This window comes from Bradysia coprophila, chromosome X (genome assembly GCF_014529535.1).
Source record: "Bradysia coprophila strain Holo2 chromosome X, BU_Bcop_v1, whole genome shotgun sequence".
NCBI lineage: Eukaryota > Metazoa > Arthropoda > Insecta > Diptera > Sciaridae > Bradysia > Bradysia coprophila.
The window spans coordinates 8,485,437-8,499,475 of NC_050737.1; the positions used below are offsets into that span (position 1 = coordinate 8,485,437).

General features: G+C 33.0%; 1 protein-coding gene across 7 annotated transcripts in view; it reads right to left on the reverse strand.

The window, feature by feature from the left end:
- LOC119085649 (diacylglycerol kinase theta) overlaps positions 1 to 14,039 on the reverse strand; it is a 38,533-nt gene that overhangs the window by 20,693 nt on the left and 3,801 nt on the right. For 5 of the 7 annotated variants that reach the window (XM_037196088.1, XM_037196089.1, XM_037196092.1 and 2 more), the window contains 5 exons: positions 3,697 to 3,879; positions 3,501 to 3,607; positions 2,684 to 2,768; positions 1,244 to 1,447; positions 371 to 1,000 (listed from right to left, as the gene is read on the reverse strand). In XM_037196088.1, the coding sequence (XP_037051983.1) occupies positions 371 to 1,000; positions 1,244 to 1,447; positions 2,684 to 2,768; positions 3,501 to 3,607; positions 3,697 to 3,879 (1,209 nt within the window). The remainder of the gene's footprint in view (positions 1 to 370; positions 1,001 to 1,243; positions 1,448 to 2,683; positions 2,769 to 3,500; positions 3,608 to 3,696; positions 3,880 to 14,039) is intronic. The other 2 variants (XM_037196093.1, XM_037196094.1) reach the window with 1 other exon arrangement.

The following is a 14,039-nucleotide window of genomic DNA, read 5'->3' on the forward strand; positions in this document are numbered from 1 at the left end:
AATATAAACTCAGTTTATTGTGACGCTATGAGTGTTATATGCACTTTTGTGTGCATCATATGCAACCATATATATAAAGCCAATCGACATACCACAAGCAAAATTTGTATTTTTAATGGTTAATATAAGAAGTTAGAAATGTAAATCTGAAGCAAAAGAATGTTATTTTATTTCGCTTTTCAATCATTCTTGATCCAGAAAGAAATGCGCAACATTTAGTCAAATCGAAAAGAAAAAGTTTTTAAAACTACATCGACGGTTAGATGAATTAGGTCACACACTAACACACAAATCAAAAAAAAAAATATATTTATATTTATAATAAATAATCGTAAACGACATTCAAAGAACTAAATGAAAACTCATTCACCTCTTCGAATTTTACATCGTGATTTTCGCCAACCCAAAGATATTTTTCTCATTCGTCGAAATATCCGACCTAAGATATGGCCACTTTTAACACGTTCTTGGCTACACTTAAATGTCGAACAATTTGACGATGACGCAGCTCGGTTAATATCGACCGGTGTCCCGTCCACATCCTGTATGGTTATTTCAATATTTTGCGACATCGTATCGATGCTATAATCACTGAAGTGATTGTGCCGATTAACAAAGAATCGTGAATTTCGCATTAACGGTTTGACGCCTTGCTCTTGAAAGGACTTACTCCGCGCAACCGAATCACTTTTGAACCGGTTCACGGCCGAATGGTACTTTTGTCGCTCATTTTTCCGAGAAATATTTTCGGACCAATGCTGTGGAGAGTCAGCATCTAAATTTGTTACCCTAATTTTATAAACAATTTTATCTAAAACTATATCACGGTTGGGTGGTTCGAGTAACAAAGATTCATCGTTTGATAAATTTTTTCTTCTAGGTTTACGTCGTTCGTATGGTGATAAAAACCAATCACGGGCGTCCGGTGATGTATAAGCCAGATGACGTATAGACAATTCACTATCAGTTGCATCACACAGACCTATGGTCCGTAATTCCGCTAATAATTTTAATAAGAAATTAAAGAAAAAAAAAGTAAAAATTAAAAATCCGAGTAAAGTTAATGGAATTATGGATCACGACACTGAGAATTTTAATTTAATTTAATTTTTTTGGTGTAAAAAAATACAACATTGAATTGTTCCAAGAGGAAAGGGTATACGTGTGTGTGTATGTGTGAGGTTATTGAAAATTAAAAATTGGTGAAATTAGTGTTCGGTCATGTCGAACGTGAAATACTTACGGCAAGAGTAGTCGCGCTGTAACGGTGTGCTTTTCGCTTTTATTTGTACACCAATTATGGCTTCCATCGGTACTTCGGTTCGTGGAATTGATACAGCGTGCGGTGGTAAGTATATAGGTTGCAATACACCGAATGTGCATTCGTTTGTAATGTAGGCACGACATCCTCCATGCGTTGTCATTCCACACCATTCGCAACGATATCCTACAAAAACGAAAATAGATTGTGAACGTGCTGTTATGGGTTGGCTTCCTTTAATTATTTTAATGGCTCACGTTGCGGCGACGATAGAAAAACTTAAAATATTTTCAGGGCATCATAGGAAGTTCATACACCGATCCGAAGTCTCTTTATTAGTCTGATTTTTCTATTTTTTCTCAAAATTTTATTTAAAAAAGAAATTTGGAGCTTCGGATCGGGAGTCCTTATTACTCCGATTTTTCTATTTTCTATTTAGCTGATTCACGTAGAGCTGCTTCTCGCTCAGTGGGTATTTTTTAATTTTCCACATTTTCCTAGATTTTCCTTAATTTTCCTTAAATTTATAAATTATGTGAAGAAAAAGTGTCACATCGCAGGTCATGATGCTGAGATTGGTCGCATATTTTCTTAAATTTTCCTAGAATTATGGGACAATTTAAGAAAAAGCGGGGAAAAAATTTTCCAACCATAGATTGTGGAAATTGCTCTAGTCACTTCCGCAAACATCAGCGATGGCACTTCGTGTCGGTCTTTTGAGTTACGAAATTTTAAAAATCAAAATTGTTTGTTAGGAAATTTAAATTGTCGATCAAAACATTGTCCATGAAAATATTGTTCGTGTGAAGGATAGAAGACCAAATTGCCGACAGTGTCAATCATTGCCGGTCCTGTGAAGTAGTGCTCAAATCCACAATCTATAGTCCCCAATTGTTGCTTAACATCGACAACAATAATTTAGAAACCAGATGGTAATATAAGCCATTACAAATCGCCTGGCATCACATTCTAATGGAATTATATTTTCGCAAGAAAATTCAACTTCTGTCTGGTACAATTTGGAATAACCCTTAGTTACAGCCTACAATACCATTCGTATCCAATTCTACATTTTCACGAATGTTAACCCTACTGCCAGTCGCGAGAACTTTGTGCAGATAAGATAAATGACCTATCACAAACCTCTGTTTTAGTACTTGGATGATTTTGAAACGATTTTTTTAAAATGCGATTTGACCTTCAGTTAAGCACCCTTAACATCGAGCGAAAATCTCAGAACTGCTGCTAGCTGTAATTTCAATAGGCATAGGAAGCACTGAATCTAAATCGCGTGTTTCTTAATCTACAGAACGATGTGACATTCGAAAGCGTATAAACGAGCAGTTGTCCATTGTTGTAGTTAAACCATTTGTTCGGTTTCAGTTCCTATTTTACAAAAAATATTCGATAGTCTTAACTTACCTGTTAAACATTCTGATGACCAACATGTTTTCTTGCAAGCTGCACACTTTGACGTTTGCGGTAGATTTCCTTCTCGCCAATGATGCTGAAAATATGAAATTATTTAAATAATCAAAATGATAAAAATTAATCGAGCCCTGTGATGCATAAGGAACCAGGACAACCTTTTCCGAGTTAAAACTTGGATTATATAAACGATGGGTTATTCACTGATTTTGAATGAAATCCAGAAATCTCGCTGCCGGAAAATTGTTTTCCCAATATATAACTGACACTATACCAAAAGCAATAAAAAGAATTCTTTGGATCATATATGGGAGGTACACGGAAACTAGGTAGGGCATTCTCTATCAGATACTGGTATGGTCGTGTAATTTCAATGGAACACTTGTCGGAATGAAATACACTCATTAGATTGTGTGAAATAAACAATTTTTAAGCAACAGATGTACAGGGATTCCACTGCAGAGAATTCATTTTCGGGTGAATGAACTGCAGAGAATTCATTTTCGGGTGAATTTTTGTATGGCCGGAATCCCAATATCCTCGCAGTCAGATATAATTAGTTTGTTGTACCTTGCAGAGTTGCAGAGGGTGCATTTTATTCGGCGAGATACGCCGGGACCATTGTCAGTTATAATTATTTTAGTTTCAGTTCTGATGAAGTTTCATCAGACCAGATTCTTTCGCCAATTTGTTTTTAATTTTCTAAATGCCAACCAGTCTCTCAAAAATTATACCCTTCGAAAGGGAGGTTCCGAATAGAATTTAAAATATGTTGCAGACTAAAATTACATATACCCCAACCCATACTTACTTGATGTTTTACGGATGACAACTCTTTCCCCGGTACGTACGTGGCATTCTCTTTACAATCTGGAACCGCAAAATCTTGACACTCAACATGAGCAAAATACTCACATACTGTAAATAGAAATCGATTTCAATTTTGATTGTCTTCTCGATGAGGAAAAACATATAAAAACATAACGATCGATCGAAACAATACTCACTCATGCAATGCACTGCTGGTGTTTCATCTAATCGCTTACGACAAACTGTGCAAAATTTTCTTTTATGATGAGTCGGTTCCGACCAACAGTGTGCTACAGGATTTTTGATTATACAGGGGGCTATTCCGGAACAAGGTGTTATGACGTTTGTAACACATCTTTCGTGTACAATGAAATTACAAACTGAAAATATGGAGAAAAATATTGTTAGTTAGTTTACAGTTATTTTGAAACACAGTTTGATATTCTAAGTAATAGAGCATGTTTATCATAGTTATCAACATTCACACATAATGGGACCTCTGGCGAGGTAGTTAATTATTTTAATTTAAGGGAGAAACGAAGGAACAATTTTGGGAAAACATTTTCCTAAATTTTCACGAATTTTTCCACATTTTTCGAAATTGGGAAAATATAGGAAAATCTAGGAAAATGTTGGATTATTCAAGGAAACATAGGAATGTTTAAAAATAGTCTGGAATATTAATCCCAGGTGACACCTGTAAACCCGCCCGAAGTTGTTTACAAATTTGTAAATGAAAAATGTCTTTCGCCGTAACTTTCGCAACTACTTCAAAATGCATTGATCCGCATAAAGAGTTGCAAAAAAAGATTGCAAATACTAGAAAAGGTTCAACGTCCAGGTGTGTTTCTGTGTCAGAGTAAACTTTTTAACGAATTGCCATAATTTGAGCTCACAATCTATCAACATTTAAGATACACGAACACTTTTTCTATTTTCGGATCAGCGAATATACTTACTTTACCGAATACAATTTATGAATTTCCAAAATGAACGTTCTGATTAATGGTTCCAATGCAATGGATATTTTATTGAAATTTAAATTTAAAGGAATTTATTTCGAAAACTACAATTTTCTCGCCACATGTTGCTACCTTGCATTCAATACGTACACCATAAATGGTTGATGTTCAAGTACTTTACTATTCCAGAGCGAAATTTTTATTGCCTACAGGTTATTCGTTTAAAAAGACATTTGTTTCATCTAAAAATGGTATAAAATGTAGTCGATTTCATCAGTTATTTGAACAAGAAATGGGCACAACCATAATCGCATTGATTAAAATGTACGATTTATTTATACAAAAAATAAATCCTTTCATCTACTTTGCATTGCAAAGTTTGCAAAAACATTGTGTCAACTTAGCAAAATCAACACAATCTCGACACGAATAATTTATCAAATAACATGCAATCACTAACAATTATGATTGCGAATCAATTAATTAAATTACATTTTTTCTTAACAAATTACGAGCTAATTTATTTATTATTTATTTTTTATTAGGAAAAACAATTAAGATTCTATTAAAATTGACGAATCCTTATCCAAATGAAACTCATTCGGTTACCAACAACTGCTATTTATACAGCGAATAACCAGTCATGTATTGTTGTGTATTCCACCTAGGCTCAAATAATTTTCATTCATAAAATTTTTGCATTTTGATGAAAGAGGTGCAAATATTTGTGTAAACTATTCGAGAAGCAATACACTGAAGTACGTGTATAAGTAGCTACATTATATGCTGAATGTTGTTGACAAATCATTAAAAATAAATTATTGTTTGTACACTTATGTATGCAGAGAACGAGAACCCCGTGCATTTAATTCGAATGCAAGTGGGAAAAAAAAGTTTTTCTACACAAAAAGTAGGACGATGACCCGATGCCCGTGACGTCATTCGGAGAAAATCATGTTGAATTTATATATACATTTTGCCGTAGAGAACCTATATATATATATATATATATACGGAAATGAACACTTCTCTTAATAAATGTGGAGTCTGTAGTTTTCTTCATATAAAATGTACAGTAAAAAATGTTAACCGATTTAATGTGTTTTATCCCATTGTCTTCGCGCAAAACATTAACAGAATTTTTCGGTAACTTGAAAATGAAATTCAAACCACCCAAAAAAAAAAATCCTTTAGTTGGTTATTTATACAGCGAATATAAAGAGAGTCGATCTATATAAATGAAAATGAACACAAGATTTTATCTGTTTTTCTCTCTCACCAATGGAAAAACATTTTCCGAAAATGCACACCACTTTTGCTCGTTTGTGTATCATACATATAAATACACGCTCAATACTGAATTGATGTAACTGAAAATTTCTCTGCTCTTGCATAAAAGAGCACTGAAAATAAGTAGGTGAGGTTTACAATTTCGTACGTAACAGAACATTATCTCCACAGTTACTCTACATAAATATTTGTTGATTTTCATTAAGAAAGGACCTAGAAAAAATTATCGCGAAAAATTCTACTTGGAAAATGCTAACATTTTCGTATGTAAATCCTGCAATCGGATATTGTGACGAAAAACGAGCTTAACAAACAGAATTTGGTCCAATTTGTTATGACATGACAGACCGAATGAACGATGAACAGCATCGCTGCGATATCTAGAGCAGCATGACACAGTTTTTGTTGTCGTTGTAGTTTGGAAATTTCAGAATGAAAATGAACATTGCGAATGGCTGAACGTTACGTTGGCTAGTCCAAGCACACAAAATAATATTGGAATATATCGCAGATGCAGTAAATTCTAATGTAAAAAGCAAAATTCAGAGGAAGAAAAAACAAAACAAAAATTTACTGTCAAATTGGGACGTCGACAGTATGGCTGTCGAATCGGTGTTTCCGTTTTTCTTATACGCAATATCGTAGCCGTGAAAGTCAATGGTATTGTATATCAGGCTGTGTTGCCACACAGTTCGTATACAACGCATCAGAACATGAATGAAAATTACGAAGGTCTTTTATATCAAGTTTTAGTCATTCAACATATGATAACCTACCAGCGTTACAATAGTACCACTCTTTTAGTTCCACTTTTTTCCGTAAAAGGGAAAAATTGGAACTATTGTAACGCTGCATATATGCAACGTTACAATAGTTCCACTTGTATAAGGAAAGTGGAACTAAAAAAGTGAAACTATTGTAACGCTGCATATATGCGGCGTGAAGATAGTTCCACTTTTTCCTTTTACGAAAAAAGTGGAACTAAAAGAGTGGTACTATTGTAACGCTGGTTGATAACCTAGATTTCGTTTTCATTCAATTTTTTTTTTCGTCTAAATAAATTTTCATAAAAATTAAACCGGAAAAGGGTGTCGAAGTTAATATTCCCTTTGTCCATTTTGGGTTTTCTACCGATATGAGTATTGGTGATTGTTTATTTAAAACAAAAATCGAGAAACATTTACTGTAATTGAAATGGAAAAATATTTTGATACGTGCAGTCTCAGTAAGTGAATTAATTACTGGAATGACGTCAGTAGATGTTGTGAAAATTTCAAGGTAACCGACTGAACACTTCACACACTCTCCTACGTTTCGTCTCTTTTTACATTCAATTCACATGTGAAAATCTATTTATAAATTTTTGTTCATGTTTGTACAAAAAAACAAAACAAAACACTGAATATATAAGATCCGCAAACCGCATCTAAAATTAATGACATTTTATTTTAGAGAATTTTGGTTTTGATTTTTGTGTGTGTGTAATAGTTCACCCCGAGACACATAATGAAATATTAAGTTTCGTATCCACTATTAAATTGGATTTGAATCAGATTTCGATTAAGTATCGATTCATATTATGGTTTTATGTTTAACCGAATATTTAGTTTATCAACTACCAGAGAGATAAATGCAATAAGTGACCTGAACGAAAACTGCAGATTCAGGTTCCCTATTGTTAACCCAATTTTATTCCCAAATAAAATTTTAACAGACATGTATTTCTAACAAATTTTAAGTTGCAATTCAACCCCATTAGTGCAATAAAATCTAACATGCACAACAAACACTTCAGCCTGGATCGGATTCTTGGAATACGATTTTTGGCTGCTCGCATGACAGCGAAACAACAGTTTCAATTACATTTTTATCTTCCGTTTCTAGGGAAAGTATATCGGGTTTACTTTCCATTACGAGGTAATTGTATTTACATACAAAACGGTGTAGTATCCAGTCGAAACGGATACACACCGTAAAATGGTCGTGTAGCAGAATTCTTTCAAAAGAAAAGATATTGATCGGAAATATCGAAACAGGACGTTCAGGGAGAGATGGTTATCTGTTGCAATACGGTATTGAGTTGGTCGTATTACACATCTACAACAAATGCCAGCATTGACTTTAATTAATCATTATGTTCCTTACGTTCGTCATGAGTTCTCGAATTTCTGCCATTTATAGAACAGAGAGAGAGAGAGAGCTGTGTTAGTTTAATCAACTTCAATATCTGAATGGCCTTTGTCAAAGAAATTAGAGAAATACAACTGTGCCACTAAATGCTAGAGGTCGACTAGTATTAAGGTTTTGTTGAAATGATAGCTCTGGTTGTGAGTGAGTTCGCGACACGTCACACTAAATGTTCTTTCAAGGCATTTTCATCTAAATTCAGTCGACACAGCCAACAGTACAGAATTCTGATCATGTTTTGCAGTGTATAACATTGAATAAAAATGAATGAATATTTTGAAAGCAACATTTAAGCTCTGGAAATTTTATGTAAATATGAATGGGATATGCTGAATCCGATATATATGAAAAAGAAAAAGAAATGTCTCAATGTAAACAGACTCCAAAATTATAATTTGCATTTTATGCAGTCATCATTCTTTCTAAATAAAAATTTTGATTAAAAATCACCCAAAAGCTTGAAAAATTTAATAATTTTCAAAGATTTTACAGAAGTTTCCTGACTTTTTCCTTTGTAGCAGAATTTTTTTTTGTTCTCTTGTAACTGAGCATCGGTATACGTCGGTACAAATTCTCTCACCCAAAAAAGAGAACCACACGTTTATGAGGGAGATGAATGAATGAATGACCTATATTTCGAAAAGCTCAATGGCATGGCAGCACTACACTAGCATGGTGTAGATAGATAATGTTAAATGAAAATGAATGAAAAATATAAAAGTTGAATGAAATTTTCACAGGTCGTTTTATACATTTTACTAGCTCAAAGTCGAGCATTTAAAGAAAAATTCTCCAACATTTTTTTTGTTGTTATAAATACAAAATCCAAATGCTTTTTGGCCTGTTCATTGATGGCGCAAAACTGCTGGCTGCAACAATAACAACCAAATATAAAGTAATAAATATCCGTTCCATATATAGAACATAGGGAAGGCGAATTTCCGATATAGGACATTTACGTCATTGAGGCCCTTGGAATTCGTTTTATGTAAATACAAAGATATATTTTTTTTGTTTAATAAGCAAGAGAGTTGTTTCAACTTTGATGTTGCCAAATTTTGTGCGTCTTGACGGGATTCGGTTTAGTGGTATTAGTTTTTCGTTATCAGTGATTATGGGAAAGAAAATTTTTGTTCTGTTTTTCCCGTTTTGTATGAATAATGGTTACTTGCTGCCATCGTTTTCGTATTTGAGGTGAAATATACAGCAGAACACATCGCTTGCCAGTTTAAACGTTTTGATTTTTTTTTCGCTTAGCTACGTGACGATAGTCAACAACATCATTTTTGAGATTTTTTTTGTTTTGTTCAATCATTGATTATTTGAAATAAGAAAAATTTCTTTCTACTGATTGATGATAGGTTTGCCTAACTTAAATTGCACATTACATGAACCTGAAATTTGTTTCTTATCATTCAAAGGAACTTGAGTTTGATATGCATATGGAACCAGTAGTTTTTCCCTTTCCAGACTGTTGTAAGAAAACGTTGCATTTTCGATGCTTAGTCAAACGTTCAATCAAATGATTGAAACGTGTATACAGAAAGCATATCCTACAATAATTTTCTCTCGATCAGTTAAATGAATGATGAGCTAATATAAATTGATGAGCTAAAATTACATTTTTCCCTTTTTATCGAAAAAGAACTCTACGGTATACATACACTACCAGGTAAAAAACAATCGTACATTGAGGAATGCAATTATATCTTACACACGTTTCTTTTGCGAAAGCCATATTTCTCATTATGTAAGGTGTTACAGATACTGGTTGCTTTTGAAATGCTCCAGGGTATTCGTTTATCGTACAGAATTTGCAACAATAAATGAGGACGTGTAACAATAAAACCATAGGTATACAGAAACAAACATAACACTCGGTCATACTTTCAAGATGCGAAAATGTTGAACGGAGAAAATTATTTGGAATTTCTATAAATGTTTGCAACAAATTCTATTTTTTTATTTTGTTGATTGAAATTCTTAAAATATTCACTGCTTTATTGGTTGAATCGTGACGTGTATGAATGGGTGTCAATGCTATATTTGCACATGAACATTTTTTTTTTGTGTGTGAAGGGTGCAGTTGCATTAAAATATTGAACAGAATAAGCAAAAATAGAAACGTTTATAGATAGTGCCATGATTCAATTGGTTGTCATATGATTGAACTGTACTCCAGCTCATTCAAAGGTCATGTATATGTTACGTCAGTTTTTTTTCGTATCACGTGAGTCATACGATGATGTGGATGAATATGGGTTATAAAATGGTTTGACGAATTTTTTTTTTTTGTATCGCGTATTGTAACACATTATGAGTCGCCGAAGCTCATTGTAAAGAGAAATGAGTCTTTAGGGATGTGATTGCGTGATTGACTGCAGAATAATGTTTTATAATTTAAATGATTTAGCTTGTATGGTGACAGGTTAGTGTACGTACTTATGAATATTTAGCTTCGCCCATCTTCTTATTCCAAACAAATTAACCAAAAAAATGTGGCAACTTTTTGTGAAAATTACGGGTGGAGTTCGACAACTTGTTCCATTAGTGCATGACCTGAGCTAACGTAGTTTTTGGTTTTTCATTTCATATCGATTTGTCGATGTAACTTATATTTGAGAAAGAATCAAATCGTCGTCATGTAGTACAATTTTGGACAGGGGCTGTTTTTGGGAAAATGTTTTCCACATTTTCCATTCTTTTCTTACATTTTTCCAAAATTTCCCAAAAATAGTTTTTTGGGAAAATTAAGGAAGGGAAGAGAAAATCTAGGAAAATTTTGTGAGAAATGGCAAATAGTTTCTCCGAAAATTGTCCCTGGTTAACAGTGTAGGAGTTTACTGCCTCTTATGTGATAAATTAGAGCAGTCATCTGCAGAGACAAATCTATTACTTGGACTTTCAAAGCCACCATCTCCGTTAGACATTTTACCAAAATTTCTGTTTCCACTTCTTCCACTCCTATATCTATAAGCAATATAATCTGGCTACTTCGACTAGAACGTGTTTTTAGATAACTTTTACCTATTTACTTCCTCATAAAAATATAGAGAGTAAGATCAGGAAACGTCAACAGACAGTTACACATTAATAACTATAGAATGGCAAAAAGTAAAAAACAAATCCCGAAAATAGATTCAATTAGAGACAAAAATGTGGAATTACGAATCCCTAGCGATAGTTAGTATAAAAGATTTGAAAGACTGTTACCAGAGGTTCTTCAATTCTGTATTTTCGTAATTTGACAAAAATTCTATGACAACCTGATGCCACTTACTATCTGTCACTAAGAGGATAAGCTTTAAAAAAAATATGATTTGAGCTCTTTCGTGACAATTTTGCAAAAATCAATTTCAAAAATGTAATCAGTTCAGCACAAAAGTGAGGAGGATACACCCGTTTTATCTGAATGATAACAAAAAGGTGCACTAAAAATATGAGGTAAAATGAGGTAGATTTGCATCAATGTAATGGTGCTACTCCATCAATGGTTGATGAAGAACTTTAAATTAAAATTTAAAAAAGTGGATTCAATGCTTAAATTTGTCACGCGTGTACCTGATTATGACTATTATAATGTGACTGTGATACATAAATGTATAAAATAAACGGTCACACACAGGACGTTGACATGATAATTACATCGCTAGAAATTATTTTCGTACCTAAAACAAAAAAAAAATTAAATTAAATACTCGCTCATAATAATCTGCAACATAAATTAAACATAATTTTGTTTGAAAAGCATTTAGGTCATGCATTTTTCCGAGTCAAATAAAAACCGATATATAGTTCATGCAGCTCGTGCGTCATTGCGTGTTGCAAGCTCTTATAACTTCGTTTTTTGTTGTTTTTGTTTTTGGTTGTTGTTGTTGTGTTTTCATCTTTAAACATACATCATTAAATCTTTTGATTGTATAATCCATTCAAAATATTTGAATAGAGATATTTGGTTAAAACGAATGAGCGAAAGTCGTACTACTCGCGCCTACGTTGGAATTTCTTGCTGCTATTATCACCCGATTGCTTTTACCTGTTTTATCTTTCACACAGTTCAAGAGCATAATTTCTATCAATTCACAAATTTCATAGATTGGGTAAAGGAATCCAATGAACCTTTATAATGTAAGAAATTGTTTTTTTTTCTTGAACGGAATTTTATTCCAAATACCTTTTGTCTCGTTGTACGATTCAACGAAAAACAAGGTTTTTGACAAGTTTCGAAGCATTTACATGTTCAGAACATAAATAGCCCTACTCCAATTATAAATGTAGTGCGTTGCGTTACTATAAAAATAGAACATGTGTTTAATAACAAAATTTCGGTTGAGAAGTCGTTGCCTTCAGAGAGTGTAAAGATAGTTTTTTTTTTCTACCGTGTCACCGGTGCAGTTGGATGACAAACAATCTATTTCTCTCACACACAATGATGTTTATAAGAGATTTACTTCAAAAAAAATTGATAAATAAACTCGGAACGGATAGGAATTGAATTGAAACTAATTTGAAGCCATTATACACTGTGCCGATATTCTTTGAGCAATTGATGAATAATTGCTCCGCGGACCTATAGTGTAAGAGAATTTTAATTTTTTTAATTAATTCGAAATTCTCTAAATTTGTGAAATTTTTGATTCGAGATCCTGACAGTGCCACTCAGCATTAAATGTTCAATTAAACAATTTGAATCATACTTTGTCGAAACACTTTTTTTTCTTTCTTTCTTGTTATAAGTTATGAGACAAAGAGCTATTTTCACTCACAGCGCCATCTTTACATTTTCCGATAAAATCTTTACTGTTCCTGATTTCAGATCAACTATCACAGCACAATATCTTTTATCTTTTACTTCGGGATCTATTACTTCAATTTGATCTAAATATTTACAAGAGATTGATTTGAAATCTTTTACTTCGTTTTTATTTAAACTTTCTTTTTTTGCTATAAAGACCCCATTAGCCATTAGGCAGAGTTTGTCGTTTCTTCTTGAAGATTTTATCGATATTTTTAATTGATGTAAATTATTATTCTGTAGAACAAAAGTGTAAACAGAAAATCTGAAAAATGTCTACTTGATTTTATATCTCACTTTAAAAGCTGTAATTTGAATGAGACTAAAAGGATATTTGAACCATTCTAATTGGATTCTTACTAAGATTCTAATAAGTGGGACGGCATCGGGATGGCAACAATATTTTTCAATAATTTCTATAAAAAAAATTAAATATTTTTTTCAATGGTTTTCATGTTAAATCTTCTTCTTCTCAAAATCGCATACGGTCTATCACTGACGGTACTGAATTAATCAACTTAGTTCCCTGTGGGTCATCGTTACGTTTGTTGCAAGGAAACAGTTTCCTGTGTACGGCGAAAATACGGACCACAGGTCAACTGATATTCTATATTATTGAGAGACAACAAGCGTAGCACGATAATTTTCCGAATCTGTTACTTCTTTTGTTTATAAGTCGCCTAATTTTTCAAAGATTTTTTTTTGGAATTCATTGTTCTGAAATATAAGACAGCCGGAGATTATCACTCATTTTTGTGGGTGCTGTCGATAGCAGACTATTAGCTATTTGTGAAAGGTTAATTAGAGCTAAGTCTGGTGAAAAGTACCGAAATTGATTTTGCACAGTTTGTAGCCTTCAATCCAGTGTAATTCTCTGAGACGATTTACTCTTATTCTGAAGCTTCTAAAATGTTGTTTGGCTAAGCAAATATTTTGCAATTATGAGAATGTAAATCCTCAAATTATACTTAACATGTCTGATGACTATATATTAAATTATATAATCACTAAGTGCATGTGTGCAATCGTGGCACTGTGGCATGTTATCACAGAGATTAGTGATACCTAATGTAAGCTAATTAGTAAAGGGGTAATGAAACGGTACATACACTCATCATTTTGATCCTATTTAAACTAAAACTACATGTTTACTGGTATAATTGATAGATCGAGCAAAAGGTATAAATTAAAATGTACAAACCGAATTACCATTCTGAATTAAGAGTGACATTCAAAATATTTGCCAGAGCGATGAATCTTTATGAAGTTGACAACGAAATGAGACGAATTAATTATACTCCTGACT